This window comes from Podarcis erhardii (genome assembly GCF_964252035.2).
Source record: "Podarcis erhardii genome assembly, chromosome: 16".
In the NCBI taxonomy this organism is placed as follows: domain Eukaryota; kingdom Metazoa; phylum Chordata; class Lepidosauria; order Squamata; family Lacertidae; genus Podarcis; species Podarcis erhardii.
The window spans coordinates 27,413,701-27,437,734 of NC_138514.1; the positions used below are offsets into that span (position 1 = coordinate 27,413,701).

The 24,034-nt window shown below is 47.1% G+C and overlaps 2 protein-coding genes and 1 long non-coding RNA gene across 4 annotated transcripts in view; 1 reads left to right on the forward strand and 2 right to left on the reverse strand.

Annotated features, from left to right (window-relative positions):
• Positions 1-142: 142 nt before the first annotated feature.
• Positions 143-16,921, reverse strand: LOC309331459. Its single transcript, XR_014151861.1, has 3 exons — positions 16,803-16,921; positions 12,432-13,031; positions 143-284 (listed from the first exon to the last, which is right to left on the reverse strand). It is a non-coding gene; the product is annotated as an uncharacterized lncRNA (long non-coding RNA).
• On the reverse strand, positions 1,982-11,385 carry LOC309331408 (putative methyltransferase). Its single transcript, XM_081843630.1, has 6 exons — positions 10,862-11,385; positions 9,468-9,628; positions 8,197-8,410; positions 5,706-5,806; positions 3,578-3,715; positions 1,982-2,623 (listed from the first exon to the last, which is right to left on the reverse strand). The coding sequence occupies exons 1-6, from the start codon at positions 10,970-10,972 to the stop codon at positions 2,533-2,535; spliced, it is 816 nt and encodes a 271-aa protein (XP_081699756.1). The 5' UTR covers positions 10,973-11,385; the 3' UTR covers positions 1,982-2,532.
• Positions 16,922-18,142: 1,221 nt separating the features above from the next.
• ZZEF1 (zinc finger ZZ-type and EF-hand domain containing 1) overlaps positions 18,143-24,034 on the forward strand; it is a 74,807-nt gene continuing 68,915 nt past the window's right edge. The window contains exon 1 of one of the 2 annotated variants that reach the window (XM_081843428.1): positions 18,143-18,798. In XM_081843428.1, the coding sequence (XP_081699554.1) occupies positions 18,232-18,798 (567 nt within the window). In that variant the 5' untranslated portion in view covers positions 18,143-18,231. The remainder of the gene's footprint in view (positions 18,799-24,034) is intronic. The other variant, XM_081843429.1, reaches the window with a different exon arrangement.

Below are 24,034 nucleotides of genomic sequence, written 5' to 3' on the forward strand. Positions count from 1 at the left end.
GGAGCACCCTGTTGCAATAGCTTTAATGGTTTTATTAGATTTTAGGTCAAAGCAATAATTTACTGTGGGAACTAATTGCCCTTATAAAATTAAGAAATGATAAAGTGATTCAAGTTCACACACACACACACACACACACACACACAAAATACTGAGTCTCTCTGTCCAGAAACAGCATTCCTCCTTTATCCCATCTCCACTGTCATAATTAAAAATACATGGTTTTAATTAGTTTGTATCCCTGATAAGAAGAAGCAGTAGGGCCAACTTCTGTATTTGGTTACCTAGCAAGATAATGTTTAATAGATACATTTATGCTTGTGATATAGCCACATATAATGCTTTTAACTAGACAGCATCCTAAAAAGCAGAGACACTACCTTGCCAACAAAGGTCCATATAGTTAAAGCTATGGTTTTCCCAGTAGATGTATGGAAGTGAGAGCTGGACCGTAAAGAAGGCTGATCACCGAAGAATTGATGCTTTTGAATTATGGTGCTGGAGGAGACTCTTGAGTCTCATGGACTGCAAGAAGATCAAACCTATCTATTCTGAAGGAAATCAGCCCTGAGTGCTCACTGGAAGGACAGATCCTGAAGCTGAGGCTCCAATCCTTTGGCCACCTCATGAGAAGAGAAGACTCCCTGGAAAAGACCCTGATGTTGGGAAAGATTGAGGGCACAGGGAGAAGGGGACGACGGAGGACGAGATGGTTGGACAGTGTTATCAAAGCTACAAACATGAGTTTGACCAAACTGTGGGAGGGAGTGGAAGACAGGAGTGCCTGGTGTGCTCTGGTCCATGGGGTCGCGAAGAGTCGGACACGACTAAATGACTAAACAACAACAACAACAACAATGCTTTTAAAAACATAGATCAAAACTCTTTATCCTTTAACAATTTAAGGAAAGTCATGTTTATAACCCAGTTAGATTGACCTGGTGGTCAAATTGCTAGCACATTTGCAAAGCTTAAGCAGGGTCTGGCATGGTTTCAAACTGGATGGCGAACTGTGTGCCAAAAGTCCTGCATAGCAGAGGGGTGGACTAGATGACTCTTAGGGCCCCTTCTATGACCAATAGCTTTGATCAGCTTTGGCAAACTTGCCCTGTAACACCCACCCCACCCCATGGGTCAGTCCGTTACTGAAGTTAGAAAATGTGAGGAGAAAAATGTTAGAAATGGTCAAATAAAACAAGATTCGGGAACGGCTGAGCAGTGCCCCAAGCGGTGAGGCACATCATTGCAGCTTCTCAGTAAAGCGTCGGGAGCTGGCGGACCACTGCCCCACGTGGCCAGCAGTGTCACTACAGCTTCTCAGGAAAGAACCTTCCCCGCTGGCTGGCTGGCTCTCCCATGGTGGCCATTGGCTCCTCCTGGGCTGGGAGGGGGATAAAAAGGGTTCTCCTGCCACCTAGGATTCTGCTTGAGCAGCAAGGCCTAAGGGAGCTCTAGTGCTGGTGCAACGGGAGGCACTGTGGGGGGGGGAGGAGGTAGGTTTCTAAATCTTACTGCGTGAACAAAGCAATAGAGGGCTAACTCAGGGCGGGGTTTACAGTCACCGAGTAAGCCTGGGAAAGAGACAAGTACTACTAAGCTGACTTTGAGAGCACAGGAACAGAGATTACTATGAGTAAACACATAGCAACGCCATTCATAGTGTCATGTATATTCTTGCATTGGGCGTTTGGCATTTAGGTTTAAAGCTGGATTGGATTTTTATGGTTTCGTACGAATGCAAGATCAAAATGACAAACACAACAAAACACGATCAAGTTTATGAAGCATAACAGAAGCAGTAGAGAGGTTGCATTTTCCAAATAGAGAGCAGATAACGTGGACAAATAAAAGCAGCAAGAGAAATTCAAGATTCATTGTGGATTTTTATTTTTTTTAATTGTCTTATGGCCATGGTTTTAAGCTGATTTCATTTTATGTGAGTTATATCAGCCATAAACAAACAACAAACAAAAACAATGAATTCACTATTCAACTCAGTTCTGTTTTATTATGATACCAAATGAAAAGATTCTTAACACGATAAACTTCAATGCACATGATTCTACATGCGAGGAGCAGGTAAAAGATGACACCGACCTCTAGTTTCAGAGGAAGCCACCCAGTGACCTTCAATAGATGAATGGGGATTTGAACTCAGGACTGAGTTCTAACACCATTCTAACACCCAGCTCTCTTTTCTGCTTCAGCATGTGAGTGGCATGGGAAGTCTCCCTGACAACCTTTTCTCTTCCTCCTCACCCAACAGCTTGCCAGCTCTTATCAGTGAGCTAAACGGATCGGTTGCAGAGAGCTTTTGGAACAAGGTCCAAGGAGACAGACCAGTCACTGCTGCAAGGAAGTGGTTGCTCCAGAAGGCTCCTGGCCCTTGGATAGCATCTAGCTCCCACTCTCCTTGAAATCAATGGAACCCTGGAATCACAACCTGCTGTCTTCACGACTGATAGAGCTGGGGTCCAAATCCGGCTTTCCTACGCATGCGCCCTGCCCTGTGCATTTAGACTGACATTCCTCTCAGGAGCTCTTGCAGCCCAAGATGCAAATGTGCTTTGTGCGCAACTCCAGCTGGGTGTCCCGAGAAGAAACGCCCATCGTCTCCAGAAACCTAGGGGAAGGAAAGCAAGAGAGCAGAAACCAGGGTTCAGTTCCGGGATTCATTGAAATGAATTACTGGACGAAACACCTCGAAATGTCCAGAGCTAGCCCCGCTCCATCTTTTCACGGTTCAAACAAGTTGTCTTTTGACGGCAGCCAGGCGCATAATGGCGAGATACTTAGAAGAATTTGGGAGGCTGCCTCTTCGACAAACTGGTACAATAAAATGCGGCAAATGGCGGCTGTGGGGAAATGGGACTGATGACATAAAGCCGGCATAAGGTTTGAAGCATGGCTTATGCACAGATTAAATGAATAGCTGGCATCTGGCAACACTCCTGACTTTGCCACTCTCATGCATTAGTGGAGATTCCAGCATTGCAGGGGGTTGGACTAGATGGCCCTTAGGGGTCCCTTCCTTTTAAAAATAATATTTAATTTGATTTTTAAAAAGTATAAACACGTAACAAAAAAACCCAAATATTGAGATTACTCTGAATCTCCTGACTTTCCCCACCCGTCCCTTCCATGGGTCCTAATGATATTTACAATTGCATATCAATACTAATCCAAGGTTCTTGTCTTCTTGATTTCTGAGCTTCCCAGTTAATTTTGTCACCAACTTGGTTTGCCATTCTTTTCTGGTCGTGGTTATCTCTTCTTCCATCCCTGGGCTAATTGGGGGAGGGGGGGTCCATTCCAGCTCTACAATTTTGTTATTCTACATGGGAATTTTTTGAATTAAAAATTACAACGTGCATATTGGAGCTGAATTTTCATTGCAGGAAAAAATATGGAAATCCAAGCCCTTCTGCTTTGCTGGCATCTCGTACTGAGAACAGTTACCCGTAAATTCTACTGCATGCAACATCACAGGCTAAAGACTTCAACACAACTCTCCTAGTGGACTTCACCATGGTTTCTTGGCCCTTCCACATTTAATCCAGCGAACAGATTGTGTCACCTTCGCTCTGTGTTTTGGAGAAGTGATTTCGCCTCCTCAGGCTGGGCTTCCAGATAATGTTGGTATGGCGAGAGTGACTGAATATATCCTATTACGTCAGCAACGCTCATGGGAATTTTATCGAAAATATCCGTCATCCTGGAAAGAAGCAGAAAGCTTTATTTTTATTTTTATTTTATAATATTTATTAACAGTTTTTATTTTAATTACAATACCAAAAAGACAATACAATATAACACATCTCTTAACATAATTTTCTTAACCTCTTGGACTCCCTCACATTTCCCGCTCCTGCATTCCTGACTATAAATTTTTATCCAGCAAATTTATCCCCTTGTTTCTATTCTTATTATCTAATTTTCCAATGTTATATCTCTAGTTTAAATATCCTTTATTCAGATCTTAAAAATTTAAGTATAACCTAGAATTTCCAAAACTTTATCTTTTCTTAAATTTAACTTATCTTCATATTTCTCTTCATCTAGCTTAATGGTGCCAAAATTATTTTTACTCTAGCATCCTTCTTAACATTCATACAATTTACAATATTTTTGTAAATAAATCTTGAATTTCTTCCAATCTTCTTCCACCGTCTCTTCTCCCAGGTCTCGGATTCTGCCAGTCATCTCAGCCAGTTCCATATAGTCTATCAGTTGCGTCTGCCATTCTTCCAGTGTGGGTAAATCTTGAGTTTTCCAGTGCTTAGCGACGAGTATCCTTGCTGCTGTTGTTGCATACATAAAAAATGTTCGATCCTTCTTTAACACCTTCTGGCCGACAATACCCAGAAGGAAGGCCTCTGGTTTCTTAGGAAAGGTATACTTGAATACCTTTTTCAGCTCATTATATATCATTTCCCAGAAAGCCTTCACTCTAGGGCAAGTCCACCAGAGGTGAAAGAATGTTCCTTCATTTTCTTTACACTTCCAACATTTATTATCAGACAAGTGGTATATTTTTGCAAGTTTGACTGGGGTCATATACCATCTATATATCATTTTCATAACATTTTCTTTCAAAGCGTTACATGCAGTGAAATTCAGCCCACTAGTCCACAACCTCTCCCAGTCCTCAAACATGATGTTATGTCCAATATCCTGTGCCCACTTTATCATAGCCGATTTAACCGTTTCATCTTGTGTATTCCATTTTAACAGCAAGTTATACATTCTTGAGAGTACCTTAGTCTTAGGCTCTAACAGTTCCGTTTCTAGCTTCGATTTTTCCACCTGGAATCCTAACTTTTTGTCAAGTTTAAAAACTTCTTTAATCTGAGCGTAGTGTAACCAATCTCGCACTTTGTCTTTCATTTTCTCCTGACTCTGCAATTTCCAGTTATCTCCATCTTTTTCTAATATTTCCCAATACTTCGGCCATTTGGCCTCCATATTGAGTCTTTTCCGGGCCTTAGCTTTCAATGGTGAAAGCCACCTTGGAGTTTTATTTTCCAGTAGGTCTTTGTATTTTGTCCAGACATTAAACACTGCTTTCCTGACAATATGGTTCTTGAAAGTCTTATTAATCTTAACCTTGTCATACCATAAATATGCATGCCAACCAAAAGCATTATTAAAACCTTCCAAATCTAATACATCAGTGTCTTCGAGAAGCAGCCAATCTTTTAGCCAGCAGAAAGCTGCTGATTCATAGTACAACCTTAAGAAGCAGAAAGCTTTAGGAGATGTTCGGGGCTGAGTTGAGAGTATGGAAATCTTTTGACTACAGAATACGGAATACAGAATACAGAGTACGGAAATCTTTTGACTACAGAAGGGGTGTCAATCATATGTATGTTTGCTCAGGAGAGTGTGGCTGTTCAACTTAGTGACTTTGACAGCATTGTTCCGGACTTCCCAATTTGCATTTGTTTAGTTACAAAAACATTTGATGTTGCTGTGTCATAAAAATATATCAAAGCCATTTACAGCAACAAAACCATACAAGTTACAAATTCAGTAAGTTGGTAACAAAAAAAAAGTTAAAAACAGGTATCATTTAACAACTGTGGATGCATTCTTAATAGTTTGCATAAGCTTGGTGGAACAGAAATGTTTTTAGCAGGAGATTGAAAAGATTGGCATGGCTGGGTCAATGCACCGCATTGTACAAAAGGGCCTGATCCACTCACCTCTTCTTCTCCTGAAAGGGCAAAGAATCAAAGATTTCTTGGTAATCATTCTCAAGTGATTTGATTTTTGCATTTTTAAAGGTGAGAAGCTGGTCTTGGATCTGGAAAAGAGAGAGAAAGAGAGAGAAAGGGGGTGGGTGGGAATCCACAGTCATTTCTTTTATGCTTGCAAAAATCTCACTGTTCAAAGCATGCTGCGTAAAAAAGGATGCTGAGCTGTTAAAGGTGCAGAAATCCGGCGTAGAAAAATGGTCAACATGCAGATACTCCCTATATGGAAAGACTAAAAGCATTGAGGGAAATGTGTGAGGTGTGGCAGCCTATAGAATAACGTATTTCAAGACTGTCACCCAGTATGTGCCCATTTGATGGCTGGGATCTGCGAAACTGGTCCTTTCACAAGTGTCACGTAACATTCATTCAGCACTTACAAGAAATCGATCTTTTATTGTGGCAGCACTTTGGAACTGCCTGCCCATTGACATATCTGGCTAAAAACATTTTCATTCCCGCATGCCTACCTAGGTTTTAGTAGCTATAAGTGTTTGAAATGGTCAGTTTTATTTATTTTATGTAATACGTTTTTAATGTTTTTTTTTAAATAATTTTTATTAACAGGCCAATCAAATCACATTATTTCCAAATCACATTAATTCCAAATTATACAGCCAGATTTTAAAATTTTGTTGGGAGTACCCATACATCAAGCTCCAAACGGGGGTCCAAGCATCACTTATATTGCTGCTTTAATTAAACAGTTTTATCCAGATAGTCTCTTTATTACTTTCTTCATCTTCTTGTTGTTATCATATATTCCTTTCTTTGCGATCTCTGATAATCTTCACAAGTGGGTTGGAAACAGACATCCTCTGTGTGGGTTTTACACTCTCCAAAGATCATATCACTTAGGGACAGCCATTTCACACTTCCATAAAAAAAATATGTTTGGTCTGTCCTTTAATTTTCTCAGGCTTGCCAAGTATATCAGGAAGGCTCTGTCAGGTTAAGATCACATTCCAATCATCATTCACATTCCGATGATCCTGATCCTTCTCCCCCCGTCTTTCTTAGACAAGCCTGTCTTAGCGAGACGCCATTTAAAGCTGCGTCATAAAATTTTCCTCCGTTCTCCGTTGTTTACCAGTCATCTCTTTAATCTATAATCCACTCCACACAGTTCTTGAATTCCTGCTTGTGATTAGTAAAATGCAATGATCTTCTTTCTCTGGGGTGGAGGGTTATTAATATTCACATAAGGCAAAGAAAAGAAAAGTTTTTTCCTCCACCCCCCTTCTTTCACTCCAAACATACCAGTCTCTTAATGGTGGTTCATCACTTGATTTATTTGTCCCATCCGTCGCTCAGGTCACAGAGATGCATTAATCAGCAGTCTTATCTCCCGAGCTTTGCTTGATGTATGTGCTTTAGCTTCTTTCCAATTATATGTTTCCAATTATATTTTCGAGCTAAAGCGAACCAGCACGCGCTAATTGGAGACAGCATCAGGAAGAGCCGACCTCGCCGAGGGCTTATGCCAAGTGACCGGCACCCCCTTCTTTCGAATCCGGGGGTGCGTTATGGACACCGCTGGCAAGGCAGTCCCCCCCATCTCCTGGGGGGGGGCGGGAAGGCTGTATACTTCCCATAGCAGCCTCTTAATTACCTTGTGTGGGTCGGAGAGATGTTATTGTCGGCCATCTTCCAATGCGCCACCTTGTGGCCCATGTTTTTAATATTTTTTAAATTGGTATTTCAAATTATAGTCAGACCTCGGTTCCTGAATGCCTCCGTTTTGGAATGTTTTGGCACCCAAACACCGAAAACCCGGAAGTAACTGCTCTGGTTTTTGAATGATTTTCAGAAGCCGAACATGCTACCCGGCTTCTGTTTTGAGTTTCCCTATTGTAATGAGGCTTCCACTTTGTTTTCGGTTGTTGAATGTTTCAGAAGTCAAATGGTCTTTTGGAACGGATTATGGTCGACTGCCGAGGTTTGACTGTAATATTTTAGACTGCCTTGTAAACCACTTGGAGGTTTTGAAAGTCATGGTGCTTTGTTGAAACAGGCTTTATAAATATTACTGCAATAAACTAACAGAAAATAGCCACACAGTCACAAATCTTTCTGCATAGGAAGGTCTTAAAACTTCTCCAAAAAATGTAAAGCAAGCTGACCATAAGAGCTTCTCATGGCAAAGATTTCAGAGGGTGGGATGAATTTTTCTTATCCCCTTCATGTCCTTGCCTGGGCCCTGAAATGATATTCTTTTCCATAGTGCCAGTGTTTTGCAGGAGGGATTAAAACGCACCCAGGACTTCTAGGTTTGCTCAATTAACCTAGACTGAAGGACTCTTCTGTCCTTCTACAGGAAAGACACTTAAAAACAACAACAACCCCGCAGACACTTGGGGATAGAAAACTGGCAGGGCTGGCCCTGAAATATGTGGTCTGAGGGCAGACCTCAGGTCCGAGGCCTGTGCGATGGACTGACCTCTCTGAAGATCTCTGTTAACTTCTCTGTACAATCTTTGTAACACAACTGCATATGCCGGTTGTAGGAGCTGAAGACCACACAGCCTGACGGCTTGAGAACTCGGTCCACTTCCCTCAGAAAGCGAGGCCCGTCAAACCAGTGGACGGCCGCAAACGCCGTGACCAGGTCCACAGAGCCGTCTTCGAAAGGGAGGTCTTCGGCAGGGCACACCCTGTGGGAGGAGATGGCAAGGGGATTGTTCGAAGCCTCCTGGATCAAGCCCAAGGCCCGTCTGGCTAGGCATCCTGTTCTCACAGTGGCCAGCCAGATGCCCCAATGGGAAACCCGCAAACAAAACCTGGGTGTGTTGTAAACAAAAATTGCCCTTTTCTCTTATGGGGTATCCAAGAGCTCACATAGAGTCCTTACATAGGTTCCCTATTGGTAGGAGAAGATAACAGAGGCCAACCAGAGAATTTTGAGAAAGTAAAGCAGCTAGCAAGCTTGATCTTTATTGATCTGTTGCGACAGGGTGCTCCCCTCACCCGCAGGAGAGGAGGAGGAACCCAGAAAAATGGCGCGTGAGGCCTTATAAAGACTTTTGAAATTGCCACCCTGTAGATCAAGACCACCCCCAGAAACATCATACATACGTCACAGAAGGGGTGCAACCTAAGACCACCCCCCAGATACATCATACCTACATCACAAAAAATTAAAAAAATACATTTGCGATAATACCGCATTAAACAGTGATGTCTTCCCCCAAAGAATCCTGGGAGCTGTAGTTTGTTGAGGGTGCTGAGTTGTTAGGAGAGACCCCTATTCCCCTCACAATTCCCAGAGTACCCTGTGAAAAAGGATTGATCTAGGAACGCCATTCCCTTCTGTAAATCTGTGAATGTCCCAGTGAAATAGGGACACTTGACGGGTATGGAGTGGTAGCTCTGGGAGTGAGAGAGGGGTCTCTCTTCACAACTCTCAGCCACCCTGGCCTTCACTCTGCCCACCATGTAGGTCCAGCAGAGGTGGCTAGTAGCCACTGATAGGCCTCTTCCTTAATTTCTCTAGTCTTCGTTTAAAGCCATCCAAGTTGGTGGCCGTCCCTGTCTCATGTGGAAGGGAGTTCCATAGTTTAAACATGCGCTGCATGAAGCTGTGTGTTTTTTTTGTCGGTCCTGAATCTTCCAACATTCAGCTTCAAGAGCTCTAGTGTGATGAGAGAGAGAAAAACGTCTTCCTGCCCGCTTTCTCTCGGCCATACACGTGCGAGGTCAGCTCCTACTTACAGATAAGAGACATTGGGCGGTTGTGGAGCTCTCCTGGCCTCCTCGATCTGAGCTTCACTGATGTCTGCCCCGACCACCTTCTCAAAATGTTTTGCCAGCATCCAAGTGCTTTGGCCCGAGCCACAACCTACGTCGACTGCCAGCTGCCCGGGGCTCACTCTCTGAGAAAATATAGCGACACATCTCAGAAATGCATCGCCAGGTCATTGTCAGCAAGGCTAGCACCTCAAAGTGCAAGTAGATAAATAGGTACCGCAATGGCGGGAAGGTAAACGGCATTTCCGTGCGCTGCTCTGGTTCGCGAGTAGCTGCTTAGTCATGCTGGCCACATGACCCGGACGTTGTACACCAGCTCCCTCGACCAATAAATCAAGATGAGCGCCGCAACCCCAGAGTCAGCCGCGACTGGACCTAATGGTCAGGGGTCCCTTTACCTTTACCTTTTAGGGAACCTGTGATCCTGCACCCACCCACCCCAATGTTGTTGGGAGTGTACAGCCCCCCGTCCTCCGCAGCCAGCATGGCCAATAGTTAGCATGGATGGGAGTTGTAGTCAAAGAAACAGCATCGTGAGGGACACGGCTTTCCCACTCCTGACTTACCCAAGGCCGTACCCATCTAGGTCCGAGACATGAGCAGTTTTCACTTGAATACAGTGAAACCAGCTGTTAATTAACCCAAAATGTCATGGGCTGCTTAGACGCAGAAAAATGGCAGGAGGAACCAGCTGGGTAGCTGGGTAGCTGGGTAGCCCCCAAGGGACCTTTGTTCTGGGTTCCCTCTCGCCTCCTTGCACAGTGGGTGATAGTAACTGTGTCTCAAGAGAAAACTGCTTCATTTAGTTGGTTCCTGCCTTCACTTGTTCTTCTCTGACCCGTAATGGACTTCAGGGATACTGGGTCCATTTGATGGGGAGTTGGCCTGTAAGAGCCAACTCCATTTTCTTCTTATATCACTGCCACCCCCTTGTTACTACCTAGGCACAGTACCAAGAGGTCTAAGACCTTTTGCTAGAGTTCTAAAGTTTGTTATGAATATATGTTTACCCTTAGCCTTATGCCTGCTAGACGTTTTCACAGAAAATGAACAATGATTGGTTGTTTACAAGAAATGAAAGAGACAGAATATTTACTTTGGGCAGCAAAGCAACACTGTAGAATAGCAGGGCCTTGTTTTAGGTTGCTCAGCCTCCCCGTCTATCAGCTGACGCAAGAGGAGTCATTGACCATGCTAATTTTTCCAAAAAGTATTAAGAAGGCCAGGAAGCCTTCCAGGACATCTTCAGGATAAAGACTAGTATCAGAGTCAAGAAAGTTCATAACGCAGCTCTCCTTTTATATAAAATTATGCCAACTGGTATAAGTTCAGACTGACACACACTATTATGTTCTTACCTTTTCTTCCAGGTACGAGAAGATCACGCCCTGTAGGTTCTCCTGCGGAGAAAACCTGTATTTTTTATAAATAGCAGCGTGAGACCTGTCCTCAAACAGACGAGTGGCCATGGCGTCACGGAGCACAGCTTGCAACTTCTGCAAGTTCCTAGGGACAGTGGTCTGCCTTTGTGCGTTTTTAAATGTTTTAACAGTGAAGTAATTTATTGTAGCGCTTTTAAATGTTGAACAGAGAAGGAATGTCCCCGTTTTCCTGTAGCGTAGTGAACTTTGGCACCGGAAAGAAGCCTGCCTCTTTCAGAATGCTGACTGTGCAATGCTAATTATTTCTCAGACTTGCTTTTTTGCAGCCAAGAAGCAAAGGATTCCGCTCTGAAATCCCTCTAGGGCAGCCTTGTAATAAAAAAATTAAGGTCTTATATATATAATAAATGTTCATAAATGTACCAACCAAGCACATACATAGATATGTGGACCACATTTCTGGAGCAGCACAGGAAGACCGTCCTGAAACCATTTTGACTCCCAAACTGACGAATTTTTTCTCTGCGAGGAGGGAGGGTGTGAGGGAACCTTCCCTTTGCCTCAGGAATTGGGAAATCACCATCTCAAAGGAATGGGCAGACTACCAGGAAAGGCAATCAGAGAAGGCATGTTATGTATGGGTGTTATGTATTGATGTTCCCACCCTGGCCACCAGGGGTATAGTTTTCACTCAGGTCCACATAAATTAATTTAGGCAGAAAACTTTGGGGTATTGTTGTTACAATGTTGACAGACGGCTGCCTATAAAAGTAGGCCGGCTGAGCTGTTCAGTTCAGTTCAGTTCAGTTCAGTTCCAGCTTACTATAAAGAACCACTTGGAGAAATCTCTGTGTCGACTGCTGTCTCCACCCACAACTTAATACTGGCAGACAGAAAAAAATGAACAACATTCAAATTTCTGTTGTAGACCACCTTTTCTGTGATGTAGGTATGATGTTTGTGGGGGGTGGTCCTGGGTTACACCCCTTCTGTGATGTAGGTATGATGTATGGAGGGGTGGTCTTGAGCTCCAGGGCAGGGAATTTAAAATGTCTATACAGTATAAGGGCAGGCACACCTTTGTTCTGGGGCGTCCTCTGTCCTCCTGCGTGTGAGGGGAGCACCCTGTTGCAACAGCTTTAATAAAGATCAGGCTTACTAGCTGCTTTGCTTCTCAATATTCTCTGGTTGGCCTCTGTTATTTTCTTCTACCAATAGGAACCCACGTAAGGACTCTAAATGGGCTCTTGGATACCCCATAAGGGAAAAAGGGCTGATCTATGTACGTGCTTGGTTGGTACACTTATGAACATTACCATATATTTAAGACCATAAAATTCCTATCACAGAACTAATTGCCCATATAAAATTAACAAATGATAAAGTGATTCAAGTTCACACACACACATACAAAATCCTGAGTCTCTCTGGCCAGAAACAGCATTCCTCCTTAATCCCATCTCCACAGTCATAATTAAAAATACATGGTTTTAATAAGTTTGTATCTCTGATAAGAAGAAGCAGTAGGGCTTCTGTATTTGGTAACCTAGCAAGGTAATGTTTATTAGATACATTTATGCTTATGATATAGCCACATATAATGCTTTTAAAAACATGGATCAAAACTCTTTATCCTTTAACAATTTAAGTAAAGTCATGTTTATAACCCAGTTAGATTGACCTGGTGGCCAAATTGCTAGCACATTTGCAAAGCTTAAGCAGGGTCTGGCTTGGTTTCAAACTGGATGGGGACTGTGTGCCAAAAGTCCTGCATAGCAGGGGGATGGACTAGATGACTCTTAGGGCCCCTTCTATGTCCAATAGCTTTGATCAGCTTTGGCAAACTTGCCCTGTAACACCCACCCCATCCCTTGGGTCAGGCAGTTACTGAGCTTAGAAAATGTGAGGAGAAAAAATGTTAGGAATGGATAAATAAAACAAGTTTCGGGAACGGCTGAGCAGTGCCCCAAGTGGTGAGGTGCATCATTGCAGCTTCTCAGTAAAGCGTCGGGAGCTGCTGGACCACTGCCCCACATGGCCAGCAGTGTCACTACAACTTCTCAGGAAAGAACCTTCCCCGCTGGCTGGCTCTCCCATGCTGGCCATTGGCTCCTCCTGGGCTGGGAGGGGGATAAAAAGGGTTCTCCTGCTGTTATGTACTGAAGTTCTCACCCTGGGCCAGCAGGGGGATACTGTAGATAGTTATGCAAATGAAGGTTCGAAAAGTGACGTTCAGTGATTGGATAGTTTTGTATGCAAATGAAGGATCGAAAAGTGACGTTCAGTGATTGGATAGTTTTAGAAAATGGCAACAGTTGCATTGTTCTGGAGCTCTATATAAGCAGGCTGACTGAGCTCCTCAGCCTAGTTCTGTTCTGGCATCTGAATAAAGAAGAGCTGTTTAAAGAATTGCTGTGTCGTCTGACATGTTCGACCACAACTTAACACTGGCGACAAAGGTGGGATCAATGGACATCAGAGCACAGCCAGATGCAGCCACCCTCTGAGCAGAGCTGAATCACTGAGCTGAATCACTGAGCGAAATCACTGAACAGAACCAATTCAGAGCTGACTGTTCTGGCTAGAGCACGATGTTCCATCCATCGCCCTTTTCGCCGGCATCGGAATCATGGCTTCACTTGTGCCTCTACCGCCGTTTGCGCCAGCCTCTGAATCATGGGACTCCTACCTCGCTCGGTTCGACTGCTACCTCCAAGCCAACGAGCTGACAGAAGTATCAAAGGAGCAGAAGCGGGGCCTATTCCTCAGCCTCTGTGGGCCTGAGGTGTTTGAGATGGCACGAGCATTGGTTGCGCCTGAAGCAGTCCAGGCAACACTGTGGGACACGATCCAAGAGAAGCTCCACAACCACTATGCACCAAAGCCGTCCAAGTTTGCTGCCCGCCATGCATTTTACCACCGGAACCAGGCAGAGGGGGAGTCAATCAACAACTACACCACTGCCCTGCGACAGGCTGCAATGCACTGCGAGTTCCAAGACTTAGACGATGCCCTGATGGATCGAATCGTCTGCGGGGTCCAGGACATCCATCTGCAACGGCGTCTCCTCGCCAAGCCAGACCTCACGCTGCAAAAAGCCATTGAGGAGGCTGTGGTCTCGGAAGCTGCTGAACGCTCCGCCCAGGAGATCCGCAAGGCCAGCAGCCCGTGTCTTGCTAGGAAGCCAGTTCCAGTGCATCATGAAGAGGCCAGCAGTGATAAGGCATCCTCCAGTGAAGACGATGTTGTGCACCAGACAAGGCGGGAGCGCAGGAAGTTCCAACAGAAGTCCAAGGGCCAACCGGAATGCGCCGGCTGTGGAGGCAACCATTCCCGTGCCAAGTGTTGATTCAGAGACGCCATCTGTCGGACGTGTTCCAGAAGGGGCCACATTGCTAAGGTCTGCCGATCGGCTCCATCTGACCCCCCCCCTTCACCAACTCGTAAGTCCAAGTCTTCACTCCAGTCTGCCAAGGAAAGCTGTTTCGCTCTCACCAACTGCTGCTCCCCGTCTGGAACAACGATTGGCCAAACTGACTCGCCTACGCAACGCAAGCTGAACGTCATGGTGCTCATTGAAGGAGCTCCATGTGACATGGAGATCGACACCGGGTCTGCCCTGTCCATCGTGTCTTGGAGCACCGTCAAAAGACTGGTACACAGAGTGTCCAAAAGGCAACTCGACTCTCACCGCGTACACCTGAGAGACTACCAGGGAAACGACATTCCCGTGGTAGGCGTTGGCCGGTTCTGGATCGCCTTCAAGGATTTTTCGGGCCTGCTCCGACTGGTGGTGGTTGAAGGTCAGCGGCCAAACCTCCTAGGGCTAGACTGGTTTGATGCCCTTGGTCTGGAAGTCACCGGCATCAACTGTATCTCTAACGCAGAGACTGAGGGTCTGGTCAAAGACTTTGCCGAGGTTTTTGATGGCACTTTGGGGCAATATACAGGTACGCCCATCTCCTTTAGCCTTGATCCACAAGTCGCCCCCATCAAGCTAAAGCCACGCCGGGTTCCCTTTGCTCTCAAGGCTAAGGTGGACGAACAACTGGACAAGTAGTGGGAGTCACTGGACCTCGCTCGTACCAGGTGGCCCTCGAAGACAGACGCTTGTGGCGCCGGCACACAGACCAGCTTAGGCGCAGGGTTGGGGACTTGGACACTACCGTGGTGCCCCCAACTGCGCTCATGGCTCCGGAAGAGACACTTACAGATGGTGAGGCTCCACCTACACCTCCCTCACAAACTGCCAGCTTGGAGCCGAACCAAGCCACTTCAGAGGGTCTGCCAGACTTACCACAGGCTCAGACCTCTCCACTTGCGGAGGCTCCACCCACAGCAGCAGATCCAGGGGATTTGGTTTCAACGCCACCTAGGGTCGCACCACAGCCTCAGCAAGAATTGTGTGGCCCCTCGGACTTGGCTACCAGTCCCCGGCGGTCTGACAGAGTTTCCAAGTGCCCAACTTATTTAAAGGACTATGCTGTTGGACATGTATCACTGTTGGTCTAAGTATGTGAAATGTAACCGATATGCTTTTGTGCCTAATTGAACCATTACGTGTAGTGCTGTATATAAGGAAACCATTACGATTGTAACTACAGTGGTGCCCTGCAAGACGAATGCCTCGCAAGACGAAAAACCCGCTAGACGAAAGGGTTTTCCGTTTTTTGAGGCGCTTCGCAAGACGAATTTCCCTATGGGCTTGCTTCGCAAGAAGAAAGCCCATAGGGAAATCTCCGGGGACCTCTTTTAAATGCTGGCGGTGGGGAGCAAAGCCTTTCCCCCCCCTCCGGCCTTCAGAAGAGGTCCAGGAAGGCCGGCGGGGGCCGAAAGGCTTTGCTCCCCACCGCCAGCATTTTAAAAGCGGTCCGGGATAGCAGGGAAGCGCTTCCCGCTTTCCCGGACGGCGTTTGAAGGCAGGCGGCGGGGGGGAGCAAAGACTTTCGCCCCCCACCGGCCTTCAGAAGAAGGAGAGCGCTGCGTTTCTCCGCTCTCCCGGGAAGGCAGGCAGGGGGGAGCAAAGTCTTTGCTCCCCTCTGCCTGCCTTCCCGGGAGAGCGGAGAAACGCAGCGTTGCCTGCCTTCCTGGGAGAGCGGAGAAACGCAGCGCTTTCTCCGCTTTCCCGAACGGCTTTTGAAGGCAGGCGGCGGGGGGGAGCAAAGACTTTCGCCCCCCCACCGGCCTTCAGAAGAAGGAGAGCGCTGCGTTTCTCCGCTCTCCTGGGAAGGCAGGCAGAGGGGAGCAAAGACTTTCCTCCCCCCTGCCTGCCTTCCCGGGAGAGCGGAGAAACGCAGCGCTGCCTGCCTTCCCGGGAGAGCGGAGAAACGCAGCGCTTTCTCCGCTTTCCCGGACGGCAGCGCTGCCGCCCGCCAGCATTTTAAAAAACCCCGGAACAGCGGAGAAGTCCTCTGCTGTCCCGGGGTTTTTTAAAATGCTGGGGGTGGGAAGAAAAGCCCTTGTCCCCCTCCCCAGCCTTCAGAAGAGGTCGGGGGACAGACTGTCCCCGGACCTGGACTGAAGGCGGTTTCCTTAGGAACGCATTGATTGATTTTCAATGCATTCCTATGGGAAACTGTGCTTCGCAAGACGAAAAACTCGCAAGACGAAAAAACTTGCGGAACGAATTAATTTCGTCTTGCGAGGCACCACTGTAATGCCTTATCTCGGTGGGGAGGGGTGTTATGTACTGAAGTTCTCACCCTGGGCCAGCAGGAGGATACTGTAGATAATTATGCAAATGAAGGTTCAAAAAGTGACGTTCAGTGATTGGATAGTTTTAGAAAATGGCAACAGTTGCATTGTTCTGGAGCTCTATATAAGCAGGCTGACTGAGCTTCTGTTCTGGCATCTGAATAAAGAAGAGCTGTTTAAAGAATCGCTGTGTCGTCTGACATGTTCGCCCACAACTTAACACCTGCCACCTAGGATTCTGCTTGAGCAGCAAGGCCTAAGGGAGCTCTAGTGCTGGAGCAATGGGAGGCAGAGGTCATGCCATCAGCTCTGCCAAAAGACCATGTCCCCCAGGCACTTCTGGGGGCCAAGTTTGATTTCCACCCTATTATTCTATCCCCTTTTTTCTTGTGCTCTTCTTGTTTTATATTGTAAGCCTGTCTGACGGGGGCTGTGTGGTTTTCAACGGACTGTAGTAAGCCACTCTGGGAGTCTTTTTGGATGGGCAGCGGCGTTACCAGATGCTCCATATAAGTAACATTTGTGGTCTTGCTCTTTGGTCCTGCTTGTTCTCTGATTCTGGCAGTCTTTGGGTTGTGCTTTGCACCCTTGAGTCCTTTTGCCTGGCTGGAATGAGTCCTTGAAATGTGACACGGAATCATTTGCCTGGCTGGATAGAGGATTTCAGAACCCTTGTGTAACAGTTAAGAGGGGCAGGATAGAACCTGGGAGAGACCAGGGTTCAAATCCACTACTTGGCCATAAGCTGGCTGAGTGACCTTGGGGGCCAGTCACTGCCCCTCAGCCTGACCTACCTCGCAGGGTTGTTGTGAGGACTAAAATGGGGTGGACAACTATGTATGTTAACTTGACCTTGGAGAAAAAGGTGGGCTATAAATGCGATTAATAATAATAATCAAAAAGGCAAGTGTGTAGAAACTAGCCTATTGTACAAATGCAAAATTTGCATATGCTTCTCCCACTTTTGCTTTTGGTTCCGCCCTGAATGCATAGCTGTCAACGTTTCCCTTTTTTAAAGGGAAATTCCCTTATTCCGAATAGGATTCCTCGTAAGAAAAGGGAAAAGTTGACAGCTATGCCTGAATGGAATGTGGCCCTCTTAACGGAATGTGGCCTCCAGGCCCAAAATGGCTGGCCACTCCTGGTGCAGACAATACTGAGCTAGATAGACTAATTCTCTGACTTGGTACGTATAAGGTTGCTTCCTAAGTTTTTAGTAAATATGCCTATTACAGCATAGAGGCTGGGTTTACGACACTGCCGTAAAGCGACACAAAGGGCCGTTCCCATTCTGTATTTACTGTACTGTAATTCTTGGCGGCGGCGCCACAACATTCCGAACCATAGAGGCTACGGTTCCTTCCCCTCCCTAAAAGGAGGGGACGCTGCCGCAAAGCCGACAACGCTGTACGCGACGCTGCCGCAAAGCCGACAACCCATCTCCTTATTGGGCGACGCTGCCGCAAATCGAGCCCTTCTGAACGCGCGCTAGTGTCCTCGGCGCTGCTTTGCGGCCGGGTGACGCAAAACGGCCGCTAGGCGAGCCTGCGTTTGCGACGCCGCCTTGGCGGAAGTTCGGCGGCCTGAGGGAAGCCGCGGGGACGAGCTGAAGGAGGAGCGGCCGGCAGAAGGAAGCCGGGCTCGGGCGCTCCATGGGGAACGTGGGCAGCCACAGCGAGGGCGAGGAAGAGGAGGAGGAAACGGCGCCCTGCGCCGCCGCCACCGCGGGAGGCGCCCGGAATAGCGGCGCCGCCGCCGCCAGGGAGGCCTCCTCGCCGGGCGCCATGGAGACGGCGGCGGCCTCCTCGTCCTCTTCCTCGCCGGCCGCCGCCCGGCCCTCGGCGCCTCCGTCGGCGGCCTCCCTGCCGTCCTCGTCCCCGTCCCCGCTGCTGCCGGCGGCGTCGGTGCTGCTCGGCCAGGCCCGCCTGAGGGAGGAGGCCGCGGCCCGCTTGCGCGAGGCTCCCTCGGCGGAACCGCTGCTGTCCCGCCACCACGCCGCCCTGGTGCGCTGGCTGGAGGAGCGCCTGGGCCGCGGGGAGCACGCCGTCAGCCTCGAGCAGCTCTGCGAGGCCCTCGAGGCCCGCGCCGGGCCGACGCCAGGAGGAGGCGGAGGAGGAGCAGCGGGGGCAGCCGCCGCCGGGGCAGCCGCCACCGGAGGAGGCGGGAGTGGAGGGGAAGCCGCTGCCGCCGCCGCCGAGGAGCGAGCCAGGAGCGAGGAGGTGAGCGGGCGACACCCCCCCCCCCACCACCATGGGGAAGGGGGGGGCAGCTCAGTGTGTGGAGCAGGTGCTTCGGAGGCCCCACCTTCCGCCCTTGGCATCTCCAGGCAGGGCCGGGGGGGGGGAGACCTCCTCCAGGTGGACCCCGGAGGTCTACCTTGGTATAAGACAGCTTCCTAGGTTCCTGTTTGAAGCAGCCTATGTTGAAATCACAAGGACTAGAGTCTTGCTTTATTTTTAGGGCAAAGTGCACAGGGCAGTGGTGGAGCATTATAGTTGTGTGCAGGAGGTTCCACGTTCCGTCTCTTGCATATCCCGGCAGGGCTGGGGAAAGGCTCCCTGCCTGAGACCCTGGAGAGCCGCTACAAATAGTTGTAAAGGTACCCCTGACGGTTAGGTCCAGTCGCGGATGACTCTGGGGTTGAGAGAATACAAAGCCAGATGAACCACTATGGGCTCAGTATAAGGCAGCTTGTGATGTTATTATGTAAACTAGACCTTTATTTAGAATAATGAGGACTAGAATCCCTAAAAATGTTAGAGCAACCTGTTAGTGCTATACAGTAGTCATGTTTATCACCACCACTCACAAGTAAGGCATTTCCTTCTTGACATGTCACACATCCCCTTCCAGCTGTTTAAGATCCTGGTCCAAACGGCACTTAAACCTGAAGCACTGTTAGAGTACCTGCTTTGCATGCAGAAGCTCCAAGATTCAATCCCTGGCATCTCTAGATACAGCTGGAGAAAGACTTCTGCCTGAAACACTGGAGAGCAGCTGCTAGTCAGTGTGCAGAATACTGAGCTGGATGGACCAACTGTCAGTATAGGGCAGCTTCGTACATTCCTCTTTAAATCAGCTCTTTGTTCAGAAAAATGAGGACTAGAATCTTGTTTTACTTTTAAGCAAAGGGTCACCTTTCTGTGGCAGAGCTCCTGCTCCTAAATTCAGTCCTCAATGTTGTCTCCAGATAGGGCTGGGAAAGAGACCCCTCCCCTCTGAAATCCAGGAGAGCCATTGCTCGTCATTGTATAAAATACTGAGCCAAATGGGCCAGTGGTTTGATTCAACATGGCAGCTTCCTCTGTTTGAGGGGATTGCATCTACATATGCGTGTTTGAGCAGCATAGCCTATGCACCCAAAAGGAAGGGTGGAGGGGCAATCTCTGCTCAGTAGGGTTTGCTAGGGTCAGTAGGGTGCCCAAGGGCAGCAGCTTTGCAGTGCGCGCTTATGTAATACTTGCTGTGTTTGGTTCTGGTGCTTCCTCTTATGCAAAGTAGAGAGGGCAGCCTTGCAATGCACTCTTCTGTGGTGTTTACTCCCAAGTAAGTGTTCTTGTGTTTACTCTTAGGAAGCATGCAAAGTAGGATGGCAGGCTTGCCGTGCAGGCCTCTCTGTGCTGTTAGAGTTTATATCTTTGCCATCTTTCTGTCAAAAAAAGGTCTCCAAAGCAGCTCAGAGAAGTTCACAAACAAATTCAAGTTTTAAAAAATGCAACTTTGAAAAATTGAAGATACAAACTTTTTTTTTTTTTAAAAAAACCCTCTATCACTTATCCCCCTTCTCGTGTGTTCTACATCTTAATATATTGTGACTGGGTTCCGTTTGTTTATTTGCATGTATACTTGGAACTGAACTACTCCATGTTTCTGGGGCCTTAACTCCCCAGGGAAGAGATGGCAGCTGCAGCCTTGCAGTGCACTCCTGTGTCAAGTATTTACTCACTTGTAAGCTCCAATGTGTTCAGTTTAGGGTTTCTCCTTTAGGAAATGCACAAGGCAGGACAGCAACCACCTCCTGCAGAGTGGGCTCTACAGCAAACACTATTGTGTTCACTTCAGGGCTTCCTTTTAGGAAACGTGCAGCATTGTAGGATTGTAGCCTTGCGATTCAGCTCTATGGAAACTTGGGAGTGAGATCCTGTGTGTTTATTGAGTCTTGCCCAGGAATGGATTTGAGATGGAAGTATTGCTATTAACAGCTTTGTATAGTTCTGTGGCTTGGTGAAATGCTTTATATTACTTTATCTGTGTTGTTTACTCAACAACCATCTTCTGTGGTGGGCTGCTGCATTTTCAGATATGCATCTTAGGGTAAGAGTATGACTTGTAAGCCCTGAGCTGAGGGTGGACAGGTGTGAACCTGGGTCTCCTTCCCGCAGCAGTGGCTCTGTGTGGCCTATAGAAGCAGATTTAAAATGCTGTTGTTGGCAGGGGCCACAGAGAATTTGGCCCCGAGTTCTGAGGCTCCCCAGCGATGGTTTAGAGCAGGCATAGGCAAACTTGGCCCTCCAGATGTTTTGAGACTGCAACTCCCATCATCCCTGACCACTGGTCCTGTTAGATGGGGATGATGGGAGTTGTAGTCCCAAAACATCTGGAGGGCCGAGTTTGCCTATGCCTGGTTTAGAAGTTACCAAGATGAGAATCAGAATTTACAAATGCTTCAAATTATTGAAGTAGCATAATGGAATCTGTGGTAGGTTAGCATAAATATGGGGTTGAGAGGAGGGAATAAAATGATAAGGCTAGTGCACTGGTTGAATGTGTTTTGGAGACTTGCAATATTGACGTTACACGTTTTGGTCCAGTACTAAGTTTTGTTTCCAAGCAACCTTTTCCCCATATGACCCATGGCCATAAATAACCTGCAGTTCTGTTGAAAGCATGACCCAGAGGATATATTTTCCCATGCTGTTAAATGTAGTGCCCTCTTCCAATCCAAAGGAGTGTCTGTGGTTTTGAAGCATATATGCTGGAGCTTTTAACTCCTTAAAAGTCACCTTGCAATCTCTCGCAGAAGCTGCTGCTCATGAAAGGAAGTTAGAAGTTACAGTATGTTATACTGGTAATTAGGGGAGTTTCTAAACTGAGATTATTATTGCATAATAATAATAATAATAATAATAATAATAATAATAATTTATTTGTACCCCGCCCATCTGGCTGGGTTTCCCCAGCCACTCTGGGCGGCTTCCATAAAAACCAGAAATACACTAAAATATCACAGATTAAAAACTTCCCTGAACAGGGCTGCCTTAAGATGTCTTCTGAATGTCAGGTAGTTATTTATCGCTTTGACATCTGATGGGAGGGCGTTCCACAAGGCGGGTGCCACTACCGAGAAGGCCCTCTGCCTGGTTCCCTGTAGCTTTGCTTCTTGTAATGAGGGAACCGCCAGAAGGCCCTCGGCGCTGGACCTCAGCGTCCGGGCAGAACGATGGGGGTGGAGACGCTCCTTCAGGTATACTGGGCCAAGGCCGTTTAGGGCTTTAAAGGTCAACACCAGCACTTTGAATTGTGCTCGGAAACGTACTGGGAGCCAATGTAGGTCTTTCAAGACCGGTGTTATGTGGTCTCGGCGGCCGCCCCCAGTCACCAGTCTAGCTGCCGCATTCTGGATTAGTTGTAGTTTCCGAGTCACCTTCAAAGGTAGCCCCACGTAGAGCGCATTGCAGTAGTCCAAGCGGGAGATAACTAGAGCATGCACCACTCTGGCGAGACAGTCCGCGGGAAGGTAGGGTCTCAGCCTGCGTACCAGATGGAGCTGGTAGACAGCTGCCTTGGATACAGAATTGACCTGTGCCTCCATGGACAGCTGTGAGTCCAAAATGACTCCCAGGCTGTGCACCTGGTCCTTCAGGGGCACAGTTACCCCATTCAGGACCAGGGAATCCTCCACACCTGCCCGCCCCCTGTCCCCCCAAAACAGTACTTCTCTCTTGTCAGGATTCATCCTCAATCCATTAGCCGCCATCCATCCTCCAACCGCCTCCAGGCACTCACACAGGACCTTCACCGCCTTCACTGGTTCTGATTTGAAAGAGAGGTAGAGCCATAAGAACCCAGATTGAATTTTGTGTTTCTCCTCTGCTGTTTAGGACTTCACAAGCGTGTGATTGTCAAATGGGGTAGAATGGGACATTGGTTTCACAAACAGTTAATTATGGGAAGTATTAAATAAACCTTCTCCTTTCATTTTAACAGGGTTCATGACAATGTTTGCCTACAAGGGAGAACATATGCTGGTTGTTTTTCATAAGTGATGCTAGGAGTTACGAGTTATTTTAGTTTGGAATATCTGTTTCCTCAGTGTGTTTTATATGAGGCAGAAAATGGAAGGGAATTGATTTAAAATTAATACACATCCAAGCAGTTGTTGTGGAAAATGCAAAAAGCAGTTTAAGTGCTGTTTGAAAAATGCCTGCTTTCAGACTCAAACGCCTGCATTGCCTTTAGAGTGGGTGTGGACAGTTTCACCTTTATGTAACATGTAATCTTGATTGTATGAAGAGAAAGAGAACACTTCAGGGCAAAGGTTCAGGGGACAACACCCTGTTAAGAAACATGACCTGATGCTCAAGCAGGGAAGCTGTTTGATTTTGCTGGCCCTTAGGCTTTAGCAATGCACACAGCTCTCTGCCTTTTTGCAACACTTCCTTGTTCACTTGCAAATATGCTCCTGAGGACCACAAACAGCCTTCCAGGCCTCTCTATTCAACCCTCAGAACACTCTGCGGGTCAAGCCTCATACCCAGGCCACACTCCTCACTGCCCCTGCTCTGCACCCTCCTGAAGTGCTTTTGCCTGGCTGGGCCCTTGAACTGTGATTCCTCCTGCTTAAGTGAATGGAAAAAGGGGTGTGTGGCTCTGAAGCTTTGCCACTTGTAAGCCTGGGTCAAAGCTCCACTTGTTGTTTTTGTCCCAGATGATTTGCTTGTGCATTTCAGATATATATTTGAAATTTTGAGCACAAGTAATATATGCTGATATTTATTTTTTAAAGAAGAAAAAGCTTCACTTCTCAGGAGCCCAAGTTACTTTAGCTGTGTCTATAAACCTGTATGTGGTTGATGAGCACCACTTCAGAGGTTGACCCTCAGCTCTGAAGAATTCTCCGTACAGCATTCTGTATACTTTGAGTCTCTGGCACTTGTTCATTGCCATGAATTGGAGTGTGTCATTTGACAATCTGGGTGGGGTGATTGGGGTTGGCTTGACTAGCCAACTCCGAGGATCAATGGAGAAGTTTGGGGTGTTCCCACATGGCATCACAGATCCACCATCCCAGACACTGTGGAGAAAACATCTCTCTTCCTTTTCCCTCAGACTTTTCATTCTGCGCACCTCTCCTGAGCCCATCTTCTTCCTCTTCCAACTCTTGTTTATTTATTGTCTACTAAAAAATTATTTGGAACTTTTCTGCCACGTAAGAGCCCCTAATATGGTCCACAC

What these genes read in the sequence shown, in the direction of transcription:
- LOC309331408 (XM_081843630.1), bottom strand. Translation starts at nt 10,972, where the DNA reads ATGGCCACTCGTCTGTTTGAGGACAGGTCTCACGCTGCTATTTATAAA. An exon ending in CCGCCCAATGTCTCTTATCT is followed by an intron (nt 8,411 to 9,467) that starts GTAAGTAGGAGC and finishes CTCCTCCCACAG; the next exon opens with GGTGTGCCCTGCCGAAGACC. An exon ending in CTCCAAAACACAGAGCGAAG is followed by an intron (nt 2,624 to 3,577) that starts GTGACACAATCT and finishes TCCTTCCCCTAG; the next exon opens with GTTTCTGGAGACGATGGGCG.